Source organism: Hylobates moloch, unplaced genomic scaffold (genome assembly GCF_009828535.3).
Source record: "Hylobates moloch isolate HMO894 unplaced genomic scaffold, HMol_V3 SCAFFOLD_10, whole genome shotgun sequence".
Classification (NCBI taxonomy): Eukaryota; Metazoa; Chordata; class Mammalia; order Primates; family Hylobatidae; genus Hylobates; species Hylobates moloch.
Window position 1 is genome coordinate 77,734,858 of NW_026652285.1, and position 24,588 is coordinate 77,759,445.

Genomic DNA, 24,588 nt, shown 5'->3' on the forward strand with positions numbered 1-24,588 from the left:
TATTGGTTATTCTAGTTATACATTCATCTAAATTTTTTTCAAAGTTTTTAACTTCTTTGCCTTTGGTTTGAATTTCCTCCTGTAGCTCAGAGTAGTTTGATTGTCTGAAGGCTTCTTCTCTCAACTCGTCAAAGTCATTCTCCTTTGGAGGAGGAGAGGTGCTCTGCTTTTTAGAATTTCCAGTTTTTCTGCTCTGTTTCTTCCCCATCTTTGTGGTTTTATCTACTTTTGGTCTTTGATGATGGTGATGTACAGATGGGCTTTTGGCGTGGATGTCCTTTCTGTTTGTTAGTTTTCCTTCTAACAGACAGGACCCTCAGCTGCAGGTCTGTTGGAGTTTGCTAGAGATCCACTCCAGACCCTGTTTGCCTGGGTCTCAGCAGCGGAGGCTACAGAACAGTGCGGATTTTCATGAACCACGAATGCTGCTGCCTTATCGTTCCTCTGCAAGTTTTATCTCAGTGGAGTACCCGGCCGTGTGAGGTGTCAGTCTGCCCCTACTTGGGGGTGCCTGCCAGTTAGGCTGCTCGGGGGTCAGGGGTCAGGGACCCACTTGAGGAGGCAGTCTGCCTGTTCTCAGATCTCCAGCTGTGTGCTGGGAGAACAACTACTCTCTTCAAAGCCGTCAGACAGGGACATTTAAGTCTACAGAGGTTACTGCTGTCTTTTTGTTTGTCTGTGCCCTGCCCCCAGAGGTGGAGCCTACAGAGGCAGGCAGGCAGGCCTCTTTGAGCTGTGGTGTGCTCCACCCAATTCGAGCTTCCCAGCTGCTTTGTTTACCTAAGCAAGGCTGGGCAATGGCGGGCGCCCCTCCCCCAGCCTCGCAGAGGCCTTGCAATTTGATCTCAGACTGCTGTGCTAGCAATCAGCGAGACTCCATGGGCGTAGGACCCTCCGAGCCAGGTGCAGGATATAATCCCCTGGTGTGCCGTTTTTTAAGCCCATCCGGAAAGCGCAGTATTAGGGTGGGAGTGACCTGATTTTCCAGGTGCCATCTGTCACCTCTTTCTTTGACTAGGAAAGGGAACTCCCTGACCTCTTGTGCTTCCTGAGTGAGGCAATGCCTCGCCCTGCTTTGGCTCATGCAGGGTGCACTGCACCCACTGTCCTCCACCCACTGTCTGGCACTACCTAGTGGGATGAACCCGGTACCTCAGATGGAAATGCAGAAATCACCCGTCTTCTGCATCGCTCACGCTGGGAACTGTAGACTGGAGCTGTTCCTATTTGGCCATCTTGGCTCCCCCTCCTGTATATTTTTTAAAACCATGTGCAAAAATTTATCTTTGGCTATCGCAATAATAAAAATGTTTCTTGTGAGAAACAGTTATTGAAGGAACTCATGTAAAGTTTGATTAGCTATAGTTTGTAATATTAGCAGTTACAGGATTAAAAACATTCTTGAAGTTATACTTGGAGTATGAAGTTTCTAACCTATAATTGTCCCTTTTATTCTCCTTTTGAAATCAGCAATAATGATGTTACAGTCTGCTTGGAATAGCAGAATCTGATGTAAAGGTAGCAGTAAATATTTGTAAGGATTTTCACATTAAAAACTCATTAGCAACTTCCAGTGAGATAATTCTTATCTGCTACACTTGAGAAGTATAAGAGTATGTTTATTCTTGCTTCCTTTTAAAAAAAATATATTATATATATATGTATATGTTTTCTCTCCATCTGGAATCATGTGAGATTGCCTTCTTATTAGTACTTAAAGTCACGTATTTGAGAACGACTGAAAAAGTATTCAAAACTGAAGTCTTCTATATTTTTTGTGTATGAAAAGTCAAAACTTTTCTGAACCAAGCCATATTTTCAAAATGAAATGACCAAAAAAAATGAGTAGAGATGGAGGAAAATACTTTGTTTTTATTATTGGCTTCTCTTATTTTAATCAAAAATCTTAATACTCACTGTTCTCTTACCACTTTTTTGCATTTTTTTTCTTATTCTGTATTTCAAATAACCTTCTTTAGGGAGACATTATCTTTTAGTTTTTTAAAGCTTTGTGAATTTATTTCAAAGTTTAATAACTTAGTAAAGTTCAAAATTGTTACTTATTAAACATAAACGTGTAACAATAGATAAAAACTATCTCTACATTGTAAAATTTTATATGAATAGGAATGGAAAACTCTCAAATAATATTTTTAGAGTATGGGATCCAAAATACATAAGATAGATTTGCAGATTAGCATTTTACCCATTAATGAGATTCTCAGGCCATTGTAATTAACGTGTGTCTTAAGTGTTAAAAACATTTACTTCTCTAAAAGTAAACTGATAATTAAAAATTATGTCACAAAATTTTTGTTTCTGCTTAAAATGCCAAAGTGTATATGAACAAGTACAAATATTTTCGTATATAAATACATTAACCAAAATAATTAAAACTCAACCGTTTGATGTCAGACTTTTCAAGGTCTTATTATAATTGCTAATTGATATCTAACATAATTGATGAAACTATGCTTGATGTTTAGGTATTTTGCTAATGTTTGATATTTGTAAGAGGCTGCCAGTATTCTGGGTTAAATCCTTTTAATAAATCTTTTTTTATTATTTATTATTATTATTTTTTAATTTTACTTTAAGTAGTGGGACACATGTACTGAACGTGCAGGTTTGTTACATTGGTATACATGTGCCATGGTAGTTTGCTGCACCTATCAACCTGTTATCTAGGTTTTAAGCTCTGCATGCATTAGGTATTTGTCCTAGTGTTCTCCCTCCCCTTTTCCCCCACCCCTCATTAATTAATCTTAACTTTTGTTTTCAGGCCAGAGTTACAGCAAGTTACTGTTGATGGTCTGGAAGTTCTCATTCCAAAGGATCCAATGCACTTTGTAGAAGAAGTACCACACTCTAGGTTTATTGAGTGTAGGTATAAAGAAGCTCGAGCGTTCTTTCAGGTTAGAGACAACCAAATGTGTGCTTATAAATTAAAGAAAATGTTGGGATTATTTTTAATATCTGAGGGTGGTAAGATGAAGGGGCTTATGGAAAATAGAAAAGTAAACATCCTTTTTTGATATGTCTCTTTTCTTCTAGATTGTTTTCTTTCAGTTTTTTTAGAAGTAGATTAAAAATTAACCTTAAGAAACTATTTTCTAAGTCAATCCGTTGATATTTATTTATTGTTTTATTTGAATAACTTTAATAGATTTAGCACTGGCTTCTGCCTTAAGATAGCCCATTAACTTTGTGAAAGGTGGTGTATTCTCAGTCCAAGTAGGATAAAGCCACTGTAGAAGATGGACCATGTAGATTTAGAAAAGACTTCATGAAAATACAGTTTGTTTCAGAGTTGGCATTGAGTATAATTTTTTTGCATTTATGAAGGTTTTTGAAGATAAATGCTACACAAAGACCAGATGCTTTTAAAACTTTATTCTCTTGCTGCAGCTTTCAATTCAAAAAACATTTATTGCGTTCTGCAGACTTCTGGCCCTGGGGATATAAAGATGATTTTGAAAGGCATGAAAGTTCAGCTCTAAGAGCTGACGTGAAACACAGAGATACAGTGAAAACAGGCAAATTTACAATGGGGTTTTGGTACCCGAATTCTTTCACTTGCCCTTTATTTTCTGGGGTTCCCTGCCAAGAAAGCTGTGTCCACAAGGGATATGAAAATGAAGTATATTACTGTCAAGTGCCCAAGACCTATAGATCTGAGGTTTCTCTAATACAGTGTACTGGCACCTAAAGCTGAGGCCTGACAGCCCAAGTGGGCCTTCCTAGCCCTATTTCCTTAAGTCATTGTGGAGCTGTGAAATTTATGCAGCCAGCCTCATGAATACAAAGCTGAAAAACAACATGTGTGGATGGGCCTACTCGAGTAGAAAAGTGTTGCCTGACATATGCCTACCACATAATAACAGGAAGTGGAAGAGATGGAGTTTTGTGCTTAAACTTGACCGCTCTTCCTGTCCTAAGGGAGTTTGCTGTGGTCGTCATCTCTATTATAGCAATAATCACAGTGAATTATGGATATCTGTCTTGTCCTCTTACTAAATTTTTTGAACTTTTTGATAACAGGAGTGTTCTTTTGTTTACCTGTGTTGGCCCAGTATCTACTGTACCTGGCACAAAGAAAAGATCCAGTAGGGTCAGTTCTCAAATTAAAGTGAACATACATGCATTTGAACACTTGATGGCGCCAAACAGTCTTAAATGTAATGCTTTGTGTAAAACAATGAATTAATCTAATAGACCTCGTAAAGCAGCCTCCTTTCTTTTTTTAAAATAATTTTTAAAAAGCAACTTTAAATACATAAAAGCTGCAAGTACAGTACCGATAACTTTTTTTTTCTGAACCACTTGGGAGTAAGATGTTGACCACAACTTCAAAAAAATGTAGTGTTTTTTAAAAAATAGGAACATTATCTACATGTCCTAATATGAAAGTTAGGAAATTGACACATACATTTTTACCATTTAATCCCTATTCAAGTTTTGTCAGTTGTCCCAGTAATAACCTTTGTGATAAAAAGATTCGATTCAGAATCACATGTTGTCTTAATTTTCCTGTCTCTTTGGTCTTCTTCAGTCTGGGACAGTTTCTCAGTTCTTTTGTTACTTTCATGACTAACACTTTTGAAGATTACAAGCCAGATGTTTTGTGCAGTGTCCCTCATTTGGGGTTTGTCCGGGGATTCCTCATGTTAGATTTAGGTTATACTTCTTTAGAAGGTATAGAAGTGGTGCTGTGTTCTCATTACATCTCACTGGGCACTGCATAATTTTGATTTGTCCCATTACTGTTGATATTCACATTGTTCACCTGATTAAAGTGCTGTGTGAAACTTCATATCTTTACCACTATGAAGTTTCTGTTTTTCCCTTTATAATAATAAGTGTCTGGCAAGAAGTTACTTTAAAACTATGTAAATATTGTTTTCCTCATTACATTTTCAATTTATTTGTTCATATCAATATAAATTCATGGTTTCCTATTTTACCTTGTGGGTTATAGTCCATTATTTTCATTATTTATTTTGATCTTCAGATTGTTCCATATTTGGCCAGTAGAAACTCCTTCATAATGCTTTCTGTGTCTTTTTGACTTGTCTCCATTGTTTTTTGAACACTTTATTACTTTTTGGCACTATAAAATATTCTGAGTTCATCTTATAATTTTTGTACCTCCACCCTGGGATCAGCCAGTTCTTTAAGTCCTGTTTCCCTTTAGAAGCCAAGACCTGGATGCCAGGTGTACCCATTGCTCTTTGGGTTTTGCTGCAGACAGTTTCTCTCAGTGGACAGGGGTAGGGTATATATGTCTGTGTGTATTTATTTCTGTATCTGTCTATTGAAGCCTCTGCATTCACATTGATATCTCCAGTCCAGTTAAAAGTTCCAATTAAACAACAGAGTTCATTTCCATATTTGTGACTCCCTTTTCAAATCGTGAGAAATCTTTCTCCCATTGTCCTTAATATTTACTTAGTTGTTCAGTCTTCCTGTATGTAACCTGTCTTCCAACACATGTCCTCCCCTCCCTACCCCCTGTTCTTCTCACCCTACCTGGGCACTGCTATCTCCTGCTGGGCTGCACTCAGGTAGAGGCATTCTTCTTACCCTGTTCAGGCTCTGTCTTCCCACACCTGGCTGCTCTTCTGCAGAGAGGCTTTCCTCACCCTGCTTGGGCTCTGACTCCCCACACTGGACACTCTCCTACCCTCTTCATGTGGATGTCCTCATTACCTGCCCAGGCTCTGATACCCCATATCAGGCAATCCCTTTGCTCAAAAACCTTTCTTGCTCTGCCCCATCTAATGGTTTTATTACTGAATAGTTCAGGAAGGGGGGAGACTTTATTTGCTTTTAATTATTTTCTCAATCTACCATGAAGTTCAAAAACTAGAATAATATACCTTTTCCTGAATTTGATTTTGTTTTAGCAAAAACCATCACGAGATAATTAATGAGCTCCAGCCTGTTGAATATCAGTGAAAAACCAAAAGGAAAGTTGGAAATACCTGTACACCTGGCCTAGGAATATCTAGATAGCAACATTTTTGTTTTACTTCTACTAATTTGCTCTAAGATTTTGGGCGATTTTCTGAGCCTTAGTTTCCTCATCTACAATAAAAGTCAGTACCTTCTGTCATCTTATTCTTTGATATAAGATTTGTGCTTTTGGATTCCAGGATTCTTTTTGGGCTTTGTGTCCCCGTTCACTGACAGAACAGGAAAAATTAAATAAACATGATATTTAAATTAGGATATTAATTTTGTCTTTTTATAGAGGTATAGTAATCCTGAGATTTGTACTCGGGATTTATTTTTATTTGTTTACTTATTTATTTTAACTTGTATTTTAAGTTCAGGGGTACAAGTGCAAGTCTGTTACATAGGTAAACTTGTGTTGTAGGGGTTTGTTGTACAGATTTTTTCACCACCCAAGTATTAAGCCTAGTACCTATTAGTTATTTTTCCTGATCCTTTCTCTCCTCCCACCCTCCAAAAGGACCCACTGTGTATTGTTCCCCTCATGCATCCATGTGTTCTCATCATTTAGCTCCCACTTATAAGTGAGAACATGAAGTATTAGGTTTTCTGTTCCTGTGTTAGTTTGCTAAAGATAATGGCCTTCAGCGCCATCCATGTCCCTGCAAAGAACATGATCTTGTTCTTTTTTATGGCTGCATAGTATTCCATGGTGTATATATACTATATTTTATTTATCCAGTCTATCATTGATGAGCATTTAGATTGATTCCATGCCTTTGCTATTGTGAATAGTGCTGCAGGGAATACACACATGTATGTGTCTTTATAATAGAATGAATGATTTATATTCCTTTCAGTATATACCTGATAATGGAATTGCTGGGTCAAACGGTATTTCTGTCTTTAGGTCATTGAGGAATCACCACACTGTCTTCCACAATGGTTGAACTAATTTACACTCCCACCAACCGTGTATAAGTGTTCCTTTTTCTCTACAACCTCACCAGTATCTGGGGTTTTTAATTTAATTTAATTTAATTTTTTTTTTACTTGTTATAATAGCCATTCTGACTGGTATTAGATAGTATCGTATTGTTTTTTATTGCATTTTCTAATGATCAGTGATGTTGAACTTTTTTCATACGATTGTTGGCCACATGTATGTCTTTTGAAAAGTGTCTGTTCATGTCCTTTGCCCACTTTTTAATGGGGTTGTTTGGTTTTTTTCTTGTAAATTTGTTTAAGTTCCTGATAGATGCTGGATATTAGACCTAATATCTAAAGTTTGCAAACCATAGTTTGCAAAAATGTTCTCCCATTCCATAGGTCATCTGTTTACTCTGTTGATGGTTTCTTTTGCTGTGCAGAAGCTCTTTATTTTAATTAGATCCTATTTGTCAGTTTTTGCTTTTGTTGCGATTTCTTTTGGCATCTTCATGAAATTTTTGCCTGTGCCTATGTCCTAAATGGTATTGCCTGGGTTGTCTTCCAGGGTTTTTATAGTTTTGGGTTTTACATTTAAGTCTTTAATCTATCTTGTACAGGATATTTTTAAATGAAAATAAAGTATGTATACTATAATTTTTAAAATTTATAACATGTTTAAGGTATATAGCCGTATGCATGTATGCACTTTAACACATACAAGGATCAGTTCTAAGAAATGGAATTTCTGGCTAGGCGCCATTGCTCACACCTGTAATCCTAGCATTTTGGGAGGCCAAGGTGGGTGGATTGCCTGAGCTCAGGAGTTTGAGACCAGCCTGGGCAACATGGCGAAACTCTGGCTCTACAAAAAACACAAAAATTAGCTGGACATGGTGGTGTGCACTTGTAATCCCAGCTACTTGGGAGGCTGAGGTAGAAGAATCACTTGAACCCAGGAGGTGGAGGTTGTAGTGAGCCGAGATCATGCCACTGCATTCCAGCCTGGGCAACAGAGCAAGGAGACTTTGTCTCCAAAAAAAAAAAAAAAAAAAGAAAGAAATGGAATTTCTGAGAGTATCATGTTAAGAAAAGTAGATTGGGGTGGGAATATGTCCATATGGGGGCAGTACCAGCAGGAGGTAACTATCAGACCTGATGTTTTTGTAGAGCACAAATTTTTCATATTTGCTAGTTAATCCTTTCAATCACTCTGTATAATAAGGCAAGGATTCTTTTAACAGGTAAGAAAATTGATGCTTCAAGATGTCAGTTACACAGTCATCGTTGGTTGAGCACGGACTAAATCCTAGGTCTCTACCTCTTAACTCCAGGCTTTTCCTACTACAACAAGCATTATAACATGTATCTCTCATTCCAGTCATTTGTTGTAAGAGCACTTATGGCTTTGAGGAAAGGGATGTATTCAAATTGAAGGGATCCTGTGTAATTTGTATATTCTGTAGACAGTGACTTATCTGCAAGAAATTCTTCTTACTGAAGGTAGGGTACTTTTTGCTTAAGATTCATGCAGTCCATCCAGGATCTATATTCTTGCCTACTATATTATCAAAGAATTATGGGATATTTTAGGATGTTGCAGGCCCGGGAAGGGCTTAGTCAATCATTTATTCATTTGCCTATTCATCAGTATGTGTTTTTCAGATATTATGTGCCAGGCACCATTCTAAACCTGTAGATACAGTGATGAGGAGATGTAGTACTTGCCCTCAGGGAACCATCTTTACAGTCTAGTGGAGGGAATATAAAATAAAATTGATGATTAGGATTAAATATGATATGAATTATAGTAAAAGTATTTACAAGTGGTAACTATTATAAGCTTGTTAAGGAAAAAGATAATTCATTTGTCTTTGTATATCTAGAACCAAACATAATTCTTTGTTCTGTAAATGTTGAATAGAAACACTTCCTGAATAGGAACATTGGAAGAATAAATACATACGTCTTCTTGGGAAAATCGGGGAATGTTTTGCAGAGGTTGGAGCTGAGACTTGAAGGATTTTGTTGGTCAGGGCCATATCAGACAAAGGAAACAACAGGTGCAGAGGCTTGAAAAGTTGTGGTATATTTGAGGAGTTACAAGTTATTGTGGTATATTTGGGGGTTTACAAGTTATAAGATGAAGTGTGAGGAGAGTGCAGATGAGGCTGGACCCCAGTAGTCAGGAACCAGAACACAGTGTTTATGTCCACCGGGACAAGAAGTTTAGATTTTGTCCCATAGGTAGCAAAGCAACACTATAGAATTTACAGCACTTTCCTCAGCTCCAGAGCACTCTAAAAACGAAGAGAATTAGAAAACCAAGATGAGTAAATGATATATATGACCTTACAATTTGCAAGACATTTTTCTCCTTCAATCTTCACAGCAGTCCTGCGAGGTATAATAATTACCTTTAAACTACAAATGAGAAAAGTAGATAGAGGAGAGATTTGTTTATTACATTCTTTCATTCATTCAGCAAATATTCAGGCACTACTCTACCCACTGGAAATATAATGATAAAATGAATTCACTTTCCTCATAGAAAGTGAGGATGATATGCACATGGTTACAGCTAAAAAGAAGTGTGCTAGATTTGATAATCTGATTCAAAATCTCAGGCTTTTTCTACTATACTACACAGTCTCTAAAGACCAATAGAATCACTGAATGGTGAAAACATTATTAAATTCTTTTTGTTTCAGCTATGTTTGTAGCTCTCATAATTAGCCTTATTTTATCCTGACTGTCCAGCTACTAAATTGCAATGTAAAGGAGGGAACTGATAAAAGGATGTCTCATCCTTTGGGAATCCTGGTTCTATTCTTTCCCTTTTAATTTATCTCTCCAAGAATCTACTCTTTATTTTAATGTGGGACAAGTAACTATAAAATGTGGTTTTTATAATAGAAAAAAGATTATATGGGGTTAGTTTTCTTTTTTTTTCCTCCTTTCTTTTTTTTTTTTTTTTTTTTTGAGACAGTCTCATTCTGTTGCTCAGGCTGGAGTGTAGTGGCGTGATCTTGGCTTACTGCAACCTCCACCTCCCGGGTTCAAGTGATTCTCTTGCCTCAACCTCTCGAGCAGCTGGAACTATAGGCGCAGGCCACCACTCTCAGCTAATTTTTGTGTTTTTAGTAGAGATGGGGTTTTGCCATGTGGACCAGGCTAGTTTTGAACTCCTGACCCCAAGTGATCCACCTGCCTTGGCTTCCCAAAGTTCTGGGGTTACAGGTGTGAGCCACTGTGCCCAGCCTGGGGTTAATTTTCAAATTTAATTCAGATGCCACAGAAAGGTTCCTAGCAATTTAGAAATGGCTGTAATAGCTGACTATTTATTATATCTGTAGCAGTACCTTGATGATAACACTGTGGAAGCCGTGGCCTTTCGGAAGAGTGCAAAGGAATTACTGCAACTAGCAGCGAAAACATTAAACAAATTGGGAGTACCGTTCTGGCTGAGCAGTGGAACTTGTCTAGGTAAAATTTTTATGACTTTCCATTTGTCTTTCTGTCATTTTGTCCTCTGGCTTTAGGGATTACTGCTTGAGATGACAAAATATCAGTGATATTTGAAGTGTCATATGTATAGACAGAATAAACATGAGTGCATGCAGCAAGGATCTATTGATTTCCTTAAAGAAATTAATTTGAGAAATAAAGAAAGAAAGGCCATGTTTGTGTTTACTCATAATTATAAATAATATGTATAAAATTTATATCAGAACATGTAGACTATACAATAGCCCCCCCCTTATCCATGGACAATACATTCCAAGACCACCAGTGGATGCCTGAAATCTCCGATAGTACTGAACCCTATACACGCTGCTCTTTCCCTGTACATACATACCTATGATGATGTTTAATTTATAAATTAGGCACAGTAAGAGATGAACAACAATAAACAATAAAATGGAACAATTTTAACAATACTATAATAAAAGTTGTGTGAGTGTGATCTCTCTGTCTCTCAGAGTATCTTATTTTACTGTGCTCACGGTTATTCTTCTTATGATGGTGTGAGATGATAAAATGCCTACATGATGGCATGAAGGGAGATGAAGGATGTAGGCGCTGTGATGTAGTGTTAGTCTACTATTGAAAATTTCCTGGGAGAATCGAGGAATGTGTCACAGAGGCTAAATCTGAGCCCTGAAAAATTTGATTTAACACTTCTGAATTGTTTATTTCTGGAATTTACCATTTAATATCTTCAGATCGTGGTTGTCCACAGGTAACTGAAACTGCTAAAAGCAAAACCACGGATATGGGGGGACTACTATAGTTGATTCTCAGATAATCCTTAAATTAGCATTTTATTAGCATTTTATTATTTCTATCCCAAAGATTGTTATTGCCTTTTTTTATAATTATAAGAAACCCTCTATTTCTTTACTTACATACCATTCAAACAGCTTGCACTGCACCAAATGTTTCTAATGAGAGGAACAGTAAAGGCAGTGTCATAAGGTCTTCCATCAACCTTTCCTAGGTCATTGGTAGTATCACTAACTAGACATCACTGTTCATCTGACATGGACATACAGACTTTTCTACAGTCCTTAAGCAAGTTGCTGTTAGAATCTGTGAGTGATTTCTGGGTCTCTGTCCACTGTCCACTAAATCAAACTTCTTTGGAATTTAGAATTATTTAGAATCTTAAATTTTGTTTTGTTTTTATTTGTTGTCTCTTATCATGATAGTTAATTATAGCTATATTTGCTTTTTCTTTATAGTAACCATATCTATACACAAGTTAATTCAACTCCTGCCTTTATAGGGATAGGGTTGCCATCCAATTTATTGTTCAATTCAAGAGACTCGAGGGTGAAAGGAAGCACCATTAATAATGATGTTGGTACAACAGGCATAAACTGGGATATATGGTTATCCTATCTATTAGCCTTTGTTGAAAATTTACATGGTTCTTCCTGCCAAGGAGCTTACTACTAGAATAAGCCAAAAAAACAAACAAACAAAAAAAAAAGTACATCTCACACATTTATGTGATATTTGCTTTAAGGTTTAATTTTTTAGAAACAAGATTGTTTTATAATGTGTGTCATCAAAGACACTTCATAGTCATTTGACATGATTTGTTTTGAGTTTTCAGTCCCATGGTTTTCTTGACTTAAGGGCACTTATGAGGGAGTTGTATTAGATGATTTTTAAGAAAACTTTTATTTTTAATTGTTTATAATTCTTTAATAGAATTATTTTAGAATTCCAAACAATATTAACCAACAGCAATGCCTATAACGATAATCGCAGTCATTTATTTACTTTTGAAATATTGGAATGAAATGATTAGAAAGATCATAGGGGAGACCCAGGAGTCCTTAATAATATTAAGGTACATGTTTTATTTCTTCAGAACAGTGCTATAGCAACGAATTGAGAGCACATACATGGTAAACACTTAGAAATATCATTTGGCAGTGTGTTGAACATGGAAGCTGCTACTGCTTTTCTTTTTCATATGGCCCATCAGGTGGTCACTGTTGAGAGCTGTTAGGTTCTACGAATTATTGCTTAAGAAAAATATATTGGTTAAGCAAAAGAATTAAATATTTTTTGCATATCTTAACAGCCCCCTCTATCACTAGAGATTAATGATTAAACATTCTTATCAGCAACTTAGTATTATTAAAGCTAATGGTTTATTGAGAAACTAAAATATATCATGAAAGTTTTTGAGAAAGCTGAGAGTGCTCAGACAGTAAAAATAGATACATAGATAGAAGGTTCAGGTGACTGCTCAAAGTCATTTAGTTTGAGGTTTAATTTTTAAAAATAATTTTGGTAAAGCATCTTAAGTCTAATCCCGTGAAATAAAATCCATTCTGTAGCCCCAGCCACTCGAGAGGCCAAGGCAGGAGGATCACTTGAGCCAGGAGTTTGTGTACAGCCTGGGCAATATAGTGAGACTCTGTCTCTTTTTAAAAAACGAAAAAAATCCTTGTTACAAATATAATTTATTATAATAACTAATTTTTTCCAAACCTACATTTTGTTAAAAAAATTTAATCTTCTTTTTAGGATGGTATCGACAATGCAACATTATTCCTTATAGCAAAGATGTTGACCTAGGAATTTTTATACAAGATTACAAATCTGATATTATTTTAGCATTTCAGGATGCAGGACTTCCGCTCAAACACAAATTTGGGAAGGTCAGTAACAAAAGTCGGCTTCATTTCATAAGTAACATACCTCAATTGTAAAGTTTATATTAAGCAACTCAGATATGGTTAAGAATGCTACATGTATAATTTTATCACTCAGTATTGACTAGGATGAGTTCAGCAGAAGCCTGTTACCACTTGTAATTTCTGCACTGTCTAGGCAAAAGCAAGAAAATCTGGCTTTCTACTGGGTTGGTGTAAAAGTAATTGTGGTTTTTGCCATTACTTTTGCACCAACTAATAATGATAAGAAAACAAGGATCTTGAACTCTTATAGGTGAATGTATTGCTATTATATTAGGCAACAAGGTAAGATAAAATCAATAAAATGTATAATATACAATTAATATAATAAGTAAGAATCCCACCCACCATACCTGAAGTTGCATTGTTTCTCATGAGTCATTTAATTTATGGATGTCATTATCAACATAAAATATTCCATTGATTGCTAAGGGATAGAAATATAGAATCATTTCAAATAAGTACTTCAATTTCTTGTTTATCTTATATGTCCTAGGCTATAGCAGTTTGCTCAGATGTCAACTAGGGATAGGTCATTGGGGCCTAGATGAAATCTCCCTCTAGACAATTTGGTTCCTATGCCCTAAGCCCATGATCTCTTGCAATCATCTTGTTCTTAATTTGCTTGTCCCCTCGGAGGTGTTATCCTACAAGCAAGTAAAAATATGTTTAGTCGGCCGGGCGCGGTGGCTCACGCCTGTAATCCTAGCACTTTGGGAGGCCAAGGCGGGTGGATCACGAGGTCAGGAGATCGAGACCATGGTGAAACCCCGTCTCTACTAAAAATACAAAAAAAATTAGTCGGGCGTGGTGGCGGGCGCCTGTAGTCCCAGCTACTCGGGAGGCTGAGGCAGGAGAATGGCGTGAACCCAGGAGGCGGAGCTTGCAGTGAGCCAAGATCGTGCCACTGCACTCCAGCCTGGGCGACAGAGCAAGACTCCATCTTAAAAAAAAAATATGTTTAGTCACCAGAAAATTATTTTTTCCATCATAAATAGTTATTTTATTTTACTAAAAAATATAAATAAAATATTTTACTGAGGTCAAAGTCAAGTAACAGAGCTCTAGTTATTCAGCAAACATTTATCAAACATTCACTATAAGTATGGCACTGTCCTCTGCACCTGGGACACAAAGATGAATAAATGATAGTTCTTACCCTTGAGAAGCTCGCTGTCTAATTGGGAGGGGGAAAGACTGCATAAATAATTCTTCTGTGATGAGTGCTGTGGCCGACAGATGTACCAAGTCCAAAGGGAACGTAATTATTTGTATGAAAAGTTTTCTTTAGGGAAATGTTCTCAGAATTATTTATTTTTTTTACCTTAACTTTTATTTTTTTCTTTTTTCCGTGTGTAGTATAATGATCTAAACTTTTTAAGTATGTGGCTATGAGGAATGCCACTTTACTTAAGTACTTATTGATTGATTGTTATGAAGAGACTTATTTCCTCATAGTTTTATTTGGGTTATTAAAGGAAATAATATTTCTTTGGTTCTTTTCCTTTTTTAGTCAGAAAGCTGCTCTGGAATAGGATGTTTCTATTTTTTTCTGCAGTGATAATTACCATAAGTCATTTACTCTGAGTTATCATCAATAGTAAGAAACATTATTTTAGATGCAGTTAAGAAATTAAATGATATGTTACTGATGCATCCCAATTTCAGAGGTGCCTTAACTTGAAAAAATGTGCATCTTAGAATGAATACTCTATGTATATAAAACTTAAGAATCTGTTTATTTTTTTTTTTTTAAAAGGTTTTTAAAAATGTATTTCCTTTGTTTCAGTGTGTGAAGGTTTTCATCTTCCCCATAGGTAGAAGACAGCTTCGAACTATCCTTCCAGGGAAAAGATGATGTAAAACTTGACATTTTTTTCTTCTATGAAGAAACTGATCACATGTGGAATGGAGGCACTCAGGCCAAAACAGGAAAAAAATTCAAGTATGAATCAAACAAGTACTTATTTATAAAGGCACTACAGAAATAATTTCAGGAGGTAGAAATACAGAAGTAACTGAAAATGAAAAGAAAACCAGAAATCTCTTTCAAGACTCCGTTATTAGCTAACACTTTCTTAGCTTACCCACAGAGTCCAGTTATGCCTGTGAAGTAAGAATACCAATAAGGACGGTTTGTGAGGAGGAAGTGTCCCTGGGTTTGTCAGTCCAAGTTGATGACACAGCTGGTCTATTCTCAGTTCTGAGGGGGAGAATGAGAATGGGAACCTGAAGAGCATGGGTTTTAGAGTCAGGCTGACCTGGGAAACCTTAGCTCCACTCTAATTTGTGGCCTTTAGATTTTCTGAACAGTAATCATTTTATCCATTACATTGAGTAATACTGCTATGTGTCAGGCACTATTCTGAACGTTTTACATATATTAACCCATCTAATCCTTGTAACAACCTTCAGAGGTAGATATTCTGAAGCCAGTGTGATTGCTGTTGAATCTCAGCTCTTTATTTTACCAGCTATATTACCTTGAGCAAGTTATTTAACCTCTCTGCCCAAGTTTCCTCAGCTGTAAAATGGAAATTATAGTAGAAATTGCCACATAGAGTGGTTTTAAGGATTAAAAGAATTAATACACAAAAAGAGCTTTGAGGAGTGTCAGGATGTCCTGGGTGCTAAGTAATTATTACCTGCTGTTACTAATACTACTATAGTAGTAGTAGTAGTAGTAGTAGTAGTAGTAGTAGTAGTAGTAGTAGTAGTAGTAGTAGTAGCAGTAGTAGTAGCAGCAGTAGTAGTAGTAGTAGCAGTAGTAGTAGTAGTAGTAGTAGTGGTGGTGGTGGTGGTAGTAAAGAAAACTATTTCTCTTTTTATTCTCATGAGAAATTTACAGATTAGAGACCTGTATAATTATCTCAATATTAAACTGTTACGTCTATTCTTAGAGAACTTCTATAAGAGTGTCACCTTTTTTCTAAGAAAGATAATTTCTAGAGCCAGTATTAGAGTCCTGTTATTCTTAAATTACTTTCTAAGGCTTGAATTTTGACATGATCCAAAACCTGCAAACCTCAAAAGGACTGTTCATTTTCAACTACTACATTTCTGGAGAGAAAAATCTTCTTTCATTCTGCTTTAACAGCTCTTTATAGTAGCAGTGTTTGGGAAGTGTGAAGTGTTCTGATTATTTAACAAGAGAAATGAGCAGTGATAGAACTGTCTGGACAGATGGTGTGAGTCCCAGATTTTCTATCGTGTTACTGTGACCTTAAAAGGCAGAGAAAAGAACAGGAGATGGCTGAGTAGAGTAGTTTCTTTGGAAGATTCCCCCAGCCATATGCTATTTTTATTCTTTTCAGCACTGTTTACTTTAAGAAAATGTAGTATTTTTAACACTACTATTCCTTGGGAATGAAGAAAAACAAAATGTTTAAAGCTAGTCATAGGGTCTTTTTAATGTATTTTAAATTTTTGAATAGATTATATATCACATAGTTAAAATATTCCAAGAATATAAAGGATAGTGTGAAAAGTAAACCTTTCTCCATCCTCTGCCCTTCATTTTCCCATTTCTAGTTGCCGTTTCCAGAGATAACCATGATTACTCATTTCTTATGTATCCTTTCAGAGACAAACATATGCTTGTATACATATAGTGTTTACATTCACCTCTTCCCCTTTACACAAATAGTATTATAGTATATTACACACTGTCTGTTATGTTCTTTTCCTCACATATCTATGTATCTTGGAAAATGTTCCAAATGAGTATGTATAGAAATAGCTACATTTTATTCCATTGTATGGCAATACCATAATTTATTCAACCAATTCCCTACTGATGAATATTTAGGCTGTTTCCAGTAGTTTACTGTGACCCTCAGTTCTGCAGTCACTATCTCTGTCCATATGTCTTTATGCACACGTGTGAAACCCTGTGCAGGATAAAGTATTAGACTCAAATTTGGGGGCTAAAGGGAATATAAGCATATTTCAATTTTGATAGATATTGCCAAATTGCCCTCCAAAGATGCTTCCCCAATTTATATTCTCAACCACATGGTTTGAGAATATGGGTTTATTTTTTAAAAGCGCACTATCTATAAAGAGACGTAAACTTGCTCAATATTTGCCACTAATCAATAACTAATCAATTACTTGTAATCAGTAACTAAATCTACCATACACCACATATAGTTGGGAGCACATTGGAATTATTGTTGAAACTAGTCGGTATAATGTATCATCTCACCTTCTCCGAAGGTCTTTTTGTCTTTATAATAACCTATTTTTTATTTTATATATAGTTCATTCTGAGAAAAGCTTAATAATATAGAATGCTTACTATTTTTTAAAAGGCAGAAGAGGAACTCAAGAAGGAAGAAAAAAGATTTTCTTTCTAAACTGCTCTGCAGGCCTACAGAATGATATCTTTGGTCCTAAGATTTAACAATATATTAAAAGTAATAATAAAGATATAGCTACCAGGATATCTGCTAGCTATCTGGCACTATGGTAGGTAGTTCATATATATATAAAATCTGGTTAATCCTCATACTATCCCTGTGGGTTCAGTATTCTCACCTCCGGTTAGATATTAGGAAACTAAAGCTCAGAGTGAAGTAACTTACTGAGGCTTTTGACTGTTAATGGCAAGACCAAGATGTAATGCCAGACCTGTTTGACCCTTAAGCCTAAATGCTTTCTTCTTAGAGTTAATAGGTTAAGTGAATTAGTACATCTAATGCATTTAGAACAGTACCTGGCACATTGTAAGTATTGTGTAAGTAGTAGCTACTGTCAGTACTGTATTATTATTACTGTTACTGTTATTATTACCATGCTGCACTGGCATAAGGTATAGTACCTTCAGCACAGTGGTAAATTGGATGAGTAATTTTCTAGGCAGGCATTTTCTTCCTCCGTCTCATAATACTCATTCCGTCTTTAGTTCTCAGTCTTTCACTTCTCTATAGGAAGCCCTTCTTTTACCTGAAATCCAAATTCCATTTAAAAATATTGACTGGATTCTTTATTCTGTTTTTCTCCAGCATCCAAATCTGCCAATAATAAAAGTAATAAATATAATAACTATGACTCCAGAATGTGAAGTTTTTATTTTTTTTATTTTATTTTATTTTATTTTTTTTTATTATACTTTAGGGTTTTAGGGTACATGTGCACAATGTGCAGGTTTGTTACATATGTATCCATGTGCCATGTTGATTTCCTGCAGCCATTAACTCGTCATTAGCATTAGGTGTATCTCCTAATGCTGTCCCTCCCCCCTCCCCCCACCCCACAACAGTCCCCGGAGTGTGATGTTCCCCTTCCTGTGTCCATGAGTTCTCATTGTTCAATTCCCACCTATGAGTGAGAACATGCGGTGTTTGGTTTTTTGTCCTTGCGATAGTTTACTGAGAATGATGTTTTCCAGTTTCATCCATGTCCCTACAAAGGACACGAACTCATCATTTTTTATGGCTGCATAGTATTCCATGGTGTATATGTGCCACATTTTCTTAATCCAGTCTATCGTTGTTGGACATTTGGGTTGGTTCCAACTCTTTGCTATTGTGAATAGTGCCGCAATAAACATACGTGTGCATGTGTCTTTATAGCAGCATGATTTATAGTCCTTTGGGTATATACCCAGTAATGGGATGGCTGGGTCAAATGGTATTTCTAGTTCGAGATCCCTGAGGAATCGCCACACTGACTTCCACAATGGTTGAACTAGTTTACAGTCCCACCAACAGTGTAAAAGTGTTCCTATTTCTCCACATCCTCTCCAGCACCTGTTGTTTCCTGATTTTTTAATGATGGCCATTCTAACTGGTGTGAGATGGTATCTCACTGTGGTTTTGATTTGCATTTCTCTGATGGCCAGTGATGATGAGCATTTCTTCATGTGTTTTTCGGCTGCATAAATGTCTTCTTTTGAGAAGTGTCTGTTCATGTCCTCTGCCCACTTTTTGATGGGGTTGTTTGTTTTTTTCTTGTAAATTTGTTTGAGTTCATTGTAGATTCTGGATATTAGCCCTTTGTCAGATGAGTAGGTTGCAAAAATTTTCTCCCATTCTGTAGGTTGCCTGTTCACTCTGATGATAGTTTCTTTTGCTGTGCAGAAGCTCTTTAGTTTAATGAGATCCCATTTGTCAATTTTGGCTTTTGTTGCCATTGCTTTTGGTGTTTTAGACATGAAGTCCTTGCCCACGCCTATGTCCTGAATGGTATTGCCTAGGTTTTCTTGTAGGATTTTAATGGTTTTAGGTCTAACATATAGGTCTTTAATCCATCTTGAATTAATTTTTGTATAAGGTGTAAGGAAGGGATCCAGTTTCAGCTTTCTACATATGGCTAGCCAGTTTTCCCAGCACCATTTATTAAATAGGGAATCCTTTCCCCATTTCTTGTTTTTGTCAGGTTTGTCAAAGATCAGATAGTTGTAGCTATGCGGCATCATTTCTGAGGGCTCTGTTCTGTTCCATTGATCTATGTCTCTGTTGTGGTACCAGTACCATGCTGTTTTGGTTACTGTAGCCTTGTAGTATAGTTTAAAGTCAGGTAGCGTGATGCCTCCAGCTTTGTTCTTTTGGCTTAGGATTGACTTGGCGATGCGGGCTCTTTTTTGGTTCCATATGAACTTTAAAGTAGTTTTTTCCAATTCTGTGAAGAAAGTCATTGGTAGCTTGATGGGGATGGCATTGAATCTATAAATTACCTTGGGCAGTATGGCCATTTTCACGATATTGATTCTTCCAACCCATGAGCATGGAATGTTCTTCCATTTGTTTGTATCCTCTTTTATTTCATTGAGCAGTGGTTTGTAGTTCTCCTTGAAGAGGTCCTTCACATCCCTTGTAAGTTGGATTCCTAGGTATTTTATTCTCTTTGAAGCAATTGTGAATGGGAGTTCACTCATGATTTGGCTCTCTGTTTGTCTGTTATTGGTGTACAAGAATGCTTGTGATTTTTGTACATTAATTTTGTATCCTGAGACTTTGCTGAAGTTGCTCATCAGCTTAAGGAGATTTTGGGCTGAGACAGTGGGGTTTTCTAGATATACAATCATGTCATCTGCAAACAGGGACAATTTGACTTCCTCTTTTCCTAATTGAATACCCTTTATTTCCTTCTCCTGCCTGATTGCTCTGGCCAGAACTTCCAGCACTATGTTGAAAAGGAGCGGTGAGAGAGGGCATCCCTGTCTTGTGCCAGTTTTCAGAGGGAATGCTTCCAGTTTTTGCCCATTCAGTATGATATTGGCTGTGGGTTTGTCATAGATAGCTCTTATTATTTTGAGATACGTCCCATCAATACCTAATTTATTGAGAGTTTTTAGCATGAAGGGTTGTTGAATTTTGTCAAAGGCCTTTTCTGCATCTATTGAGATAATCATGTGGTTTTTGTCTTTGGTTCTGTTTATATGCTGGATTACATTTATTGATTTGCGTATGTTGAACCAGCCTTGCATCCCAGGGATGAAGCCCACTTGATCATGGTGGATAAGCTTTTTGATGTGCTGCTGGATTCGGTTTGCCAGTATTTTATTGAGGATTTTTGCATCAATGTTCATCAAGGATATTGGTCTGAAATTCTCTTTTTTGGTTATGTCTCTGCCAGGTTTTGGTATCAGGATGATGCTGGCTTCATAAAATGTGTTAGGGAGGATTCCCTCTTTTTCTGTTGATTGGAATAGTTTCAGAAGGAATGGTACCAGTTCCTCCTTGTACCTCTGGTAGAATTCAGCTGTGAATCCATCAGGTCCTGGACTCTTTTTGGTTGGTAAGCTATTGATTATTGCCACAATTTCAGAACCTGTTATTGGTCTATTCAGAGATTCAACTTCTTCCTGGTTTAGTCTTGGGAGGGTGTATTTGTCGAGGAATTTATCCATTTCTTCTAGATTTTCTAGCTTATTTGCATGGAGTTGTTTGTAGTATTCTCTGATGGTAGATTGTATTTCTGTGGGATTGGTGGTGATATCCCCTTTTTCGTTTTTTATTGCATCTATCTGATTCTTCTCTCTTTTCTTCTTTATTAGTCTTGCTAGCAGTCCATCAATTTTGTTGATCTTTTCAAAAAACCAGCTCCTGGATTCATTAATTTTTTGAAGGGTTTTTTGTGTCTCTATTTCCTTCAGTTCTGCTCTGATTTTAGTTATTTCTAGCCTTCTGCTAGCTTTTGAATGCGTTTGCTCTTGCTTTTCTAGTTCTTTTAATTGTGATGTTAGGGTGTCAATTTTGGATCTTTCCTGCTTTCTCTTGTGGGCATTTAGTGCTATAAATTTCCCTCTACACGCTGCTTTGAACGTGTCCCAGAGATTCTGGTATGTTGTGTCTTTGTTCTCGTTGGTTTCAAAGAACATCTTTATTTCTGCCTTCATTTCATTATGTACCCAATAGTCATTCAGGAGCAGGTTGTTCAGTTTCCATGTAGTTGAGCGGTTTTGAGTGAGTTTCTTAATCCTGAGTTCTAGTTTGATTGCACTGTGGTCTGAGAGGCAGTTTGTTATAATTTCTGTTCTTTTACATTTGCTGAGGAGAGCTTTACTTCCAACTATGTGGTCAATTTTGGAATAGGTGTGGTGTGGTGCTGAAAAAAATGTATATTCTGTTGACTTGGGGTGGAGAGTTCTGTAGATGTCTATTAGGTCCACTTTATGTAGAGCTGAGTTCAATTCCTGGATATCCTTGTTAACTTTCTGTCTCGTTGATCTGTCTAATGCTGACAGTGGGGTGTTAAAATCTCCCATTATTATTGTGTGGGAGTTTAAGTCCCTTTGTAGGTCACTGAGGACTTGCTTTATGAATCTGGGTGCTCCTGTGTGGGTGCATATATATTTAGGATAGTTAGCTCTTCTTGTTGAATTGATCCCTTTACCATTATGTAATGGCCTTCTTTGTCTCTTTTGATCTTTGTTGGTTTAAAGTCTATTTTATCAGAGACTAGGATTGCAACCCCTGCCTTTTTTTGTTTTCCAGTTGCTTGATAGATCTTCCTCCATCCCTTTATTTTGAGTCTATGTGTGTCTCTGCACGTGAGATGGGTTTCCTGAATACAGCACACTGATGGGTCCTGACTCCTTATCCAGTTTGCCAGTCTGTGTCTTTTGATTGGAGCATTTAGCCCATTTACATTTAACGTTAATATTGTTATGTGTGAATCTGATCCTGTCATTATGATGTTAGTTGGTTATTTTGCTCGTTAGTTGCTATAGTTTCTTCCTAGCCTCGATGGTCTTTACAATTTGGCATGTTTTTGCAGTGGCTGGTACCGGTTGTTCCTTTCCATGTTTAGTGCTTCCTTCAGGAGCTCTTTTAGGGCAGGCCTGGTGGTGACAAAATCACTCAGCATTTGCTTGTGTGTAAAGTATTTTATTTCTCCTTCACTTATGAAGCTTAGTTTGGCGGGATAGGAAATTCTGGGTTGAAAATTCTTTTCTTTAAGAATGTTGAATATCGGCCCCCACTCTCTTCTGGCTTGTAGAGTTTCTGCTGAGAGATCAGCTGTTAGTCTGATGGGCTTCCCTTTGTGGGTAACCCGACCTTTCTCTCTGGCTGCCCTTAACATTTTTTCCTTCATTTCAACTTTGGTGAATCTGACAATTATGTGTCTTGGAGTTGCCCTTCTCGAGGAGTATCTTTGTGGCGTTCTCTGTATTTCCTGAATCTGAATGCTGGCCTGCCTTGCTAGATTGGGGAAGTTCTCCTGGATAATATCTTGCAGAGTGTTTTCCAACTTGGTTCCATTCTCCCCATCATTTTCAGGTACACCAATCAGACGTAGGTTTGGTCTTTTCACATAGTCCCAAATTTCTTGGAGGCTTTGTTCCTTTCTTTTTATTCTTTTTTCTCTAAACTTCCCTTCTCGCTTCATTTCATTCATTTTGTCTTCCATCAGCGATACCCTTTCTTCCAGTTGATCGCATCTGCTACTGAGGCTTCTGCAATCTTCGCGTAGTTCTCGAAACTTGGCTTTCAGCTCCATCAGCTCCTTTAAGCCCTTCTCTCCATTGGTTATTCTAGTTATCCATCCTTCTAATTTTTTTTCAAAGTTTTTAACTTCTTTGCTATTGTTTTGAATTTCCTCTCGTAGCTCAGAGTAGTTTGATCGTCTGAAGCCTTCTTCTCTCAACTCATCGAAGTCATCCTCCATCCAGCTTTGTTCCGTTGCTGGTGAGGAACTGCATTCCTTTGGAGGAGGAGAGGTGCTCTGTTTTTTAGAGTTTCCAGTTTTTCTGCTCTGTTTTTTCCCCATCTTTGTGGTTTTCTCTACTTTTTGTCTTTGATGATGATGATGTACAGATGGGCTTTTGGTGTTGAAGTCCTTTCTGTTTGTTAGTTTTCCTTCTACCAGACAGGACCCTCAGCTGCAGGTCTGTTGGAGTTTACTAGAGGTCCACTCCAGACCCTGTTTGGCTGGATGTCAGCAGCGGTGGCTGCAGAACAGCGGATTTTCGTGAGACCACAAATTCAGCTGTCTGATAGTTCCTCTGAAAGTTTTGTCTCAGAGGAGTACCTGGTTGAATGAGGTGTCAGTCTGACCCTACCGGGGGGGTGCCTCCCAGTTAGACTGCTCAGGGGTGAGGGACCCACTTTAGGAGGCAGTCTGTCCGTTCTCAGATCTCCAGCTGCGTGCTGGGAGAACCACTACTCTCTTCAAAGCTGTCAGTCAGACAGGGACATTTAAGTCTGTGGAGGTTCTTTGCTGAGTTTTTGTTTGTCTGTGCCCCGCCCTCAGAGGTGGAGCCTACAGAGGCAGGCAGGCCTCCTTGAGCTGTGGTGGGCTCCACCCAGTTCGAGCTTCCTGGCTGCTTTGTTTACCTAAGCAAGCATGGGCAATGGCGGGCGCCCCTCCCCCAGCCTCGCTGCCGCCTTGCAGCTTGATCTCAGACTGCTGTGCTAGCAATCAGCGAGACTCCGTGGGCATAGGACCCTCCGAGCCAGGTGCGGGACGCAATCTCCTAGTGTGCCGTTTTCCAGGCCCGTTGGAAAAGCGCAGTATTAGGATGGGACTGACCCGATATTCCAGGTGCCGTCTGTTTCCCCTTTCTTTGACTAGGAAAGGGAACTCCCTGACCCCTTGCGCTTCCCGAGTGAGGCAATGCCTCGCCCTGCTTCGGCTCACGCACCATGCGCTTCACCGACTGTCCTGCACCCGCTGTTAGGCACTCCCTAGTGAGATGAAACCAGTACCTCAAGCAGAAATGCAGAAATCACCCGTCTTCTGTGTCGCTGGGGCTGGGAGCTGGAGACCGGAGCTGTTCCTATTCGGCCATCTTGGCCGAATGTGAAGTTTTTAATTCAACTTCACATTTCCTAAAGATGCTGCCTAGATTTATTTGGTTTGTTTCTTTCCTTCCCATTTTGAATCAACTGGTATGGGTAGAAGCCAGAAGTTTGAAAGGTAATAATAATAGTTAACTTTATTGAATACTTGCTATAAGCCAATCAATATGCCAAGCTTTTATATGTGTTATCTTATTTAATCCTCACAATAAGTTTATAAAGGAGATTTTATCATCATC

General features: G+C 37.6%; 1 protein-coding gene across 15 annotated transcripts in view; it reads left to right on the forward strand.

Moving 5' to 3' along the window:
* The window catches only part of FKTN (fukutin), an 87,751-nt gene that overhangs the window by 46,006 nt on the left and 17,157 nt on the right, over positions 1-24,588 (forward strand). For 13 of the 15 annotated variants that reach the window (XM_032164785.2, XM_032164787.2, XM_058444921.1 and 10 more), the window contains 4 exons: positions 2,783-2,915; positions 10,239-10,368; positions 12,931-13,064; positions 14,918-15,045. In XM_032164785.2, coding sequence (XP_032020676.1) covers positions 2,783-2,915; positions 10,239-10,368; positions 12,931-13,064; positions 14,918-15,045 — 525 coding nt within the window. Of the gene's footprint in view, positions 1-2,782; positions 2,916-10,238; positions 10,369-12,930; positions 13,065-14,889; positions 15,046-24,588 lie in introns of those variants that run through there. The other 2 variants (XM_032164791.2, XM_032164795.2) reach the window with 2 other exon arrangements.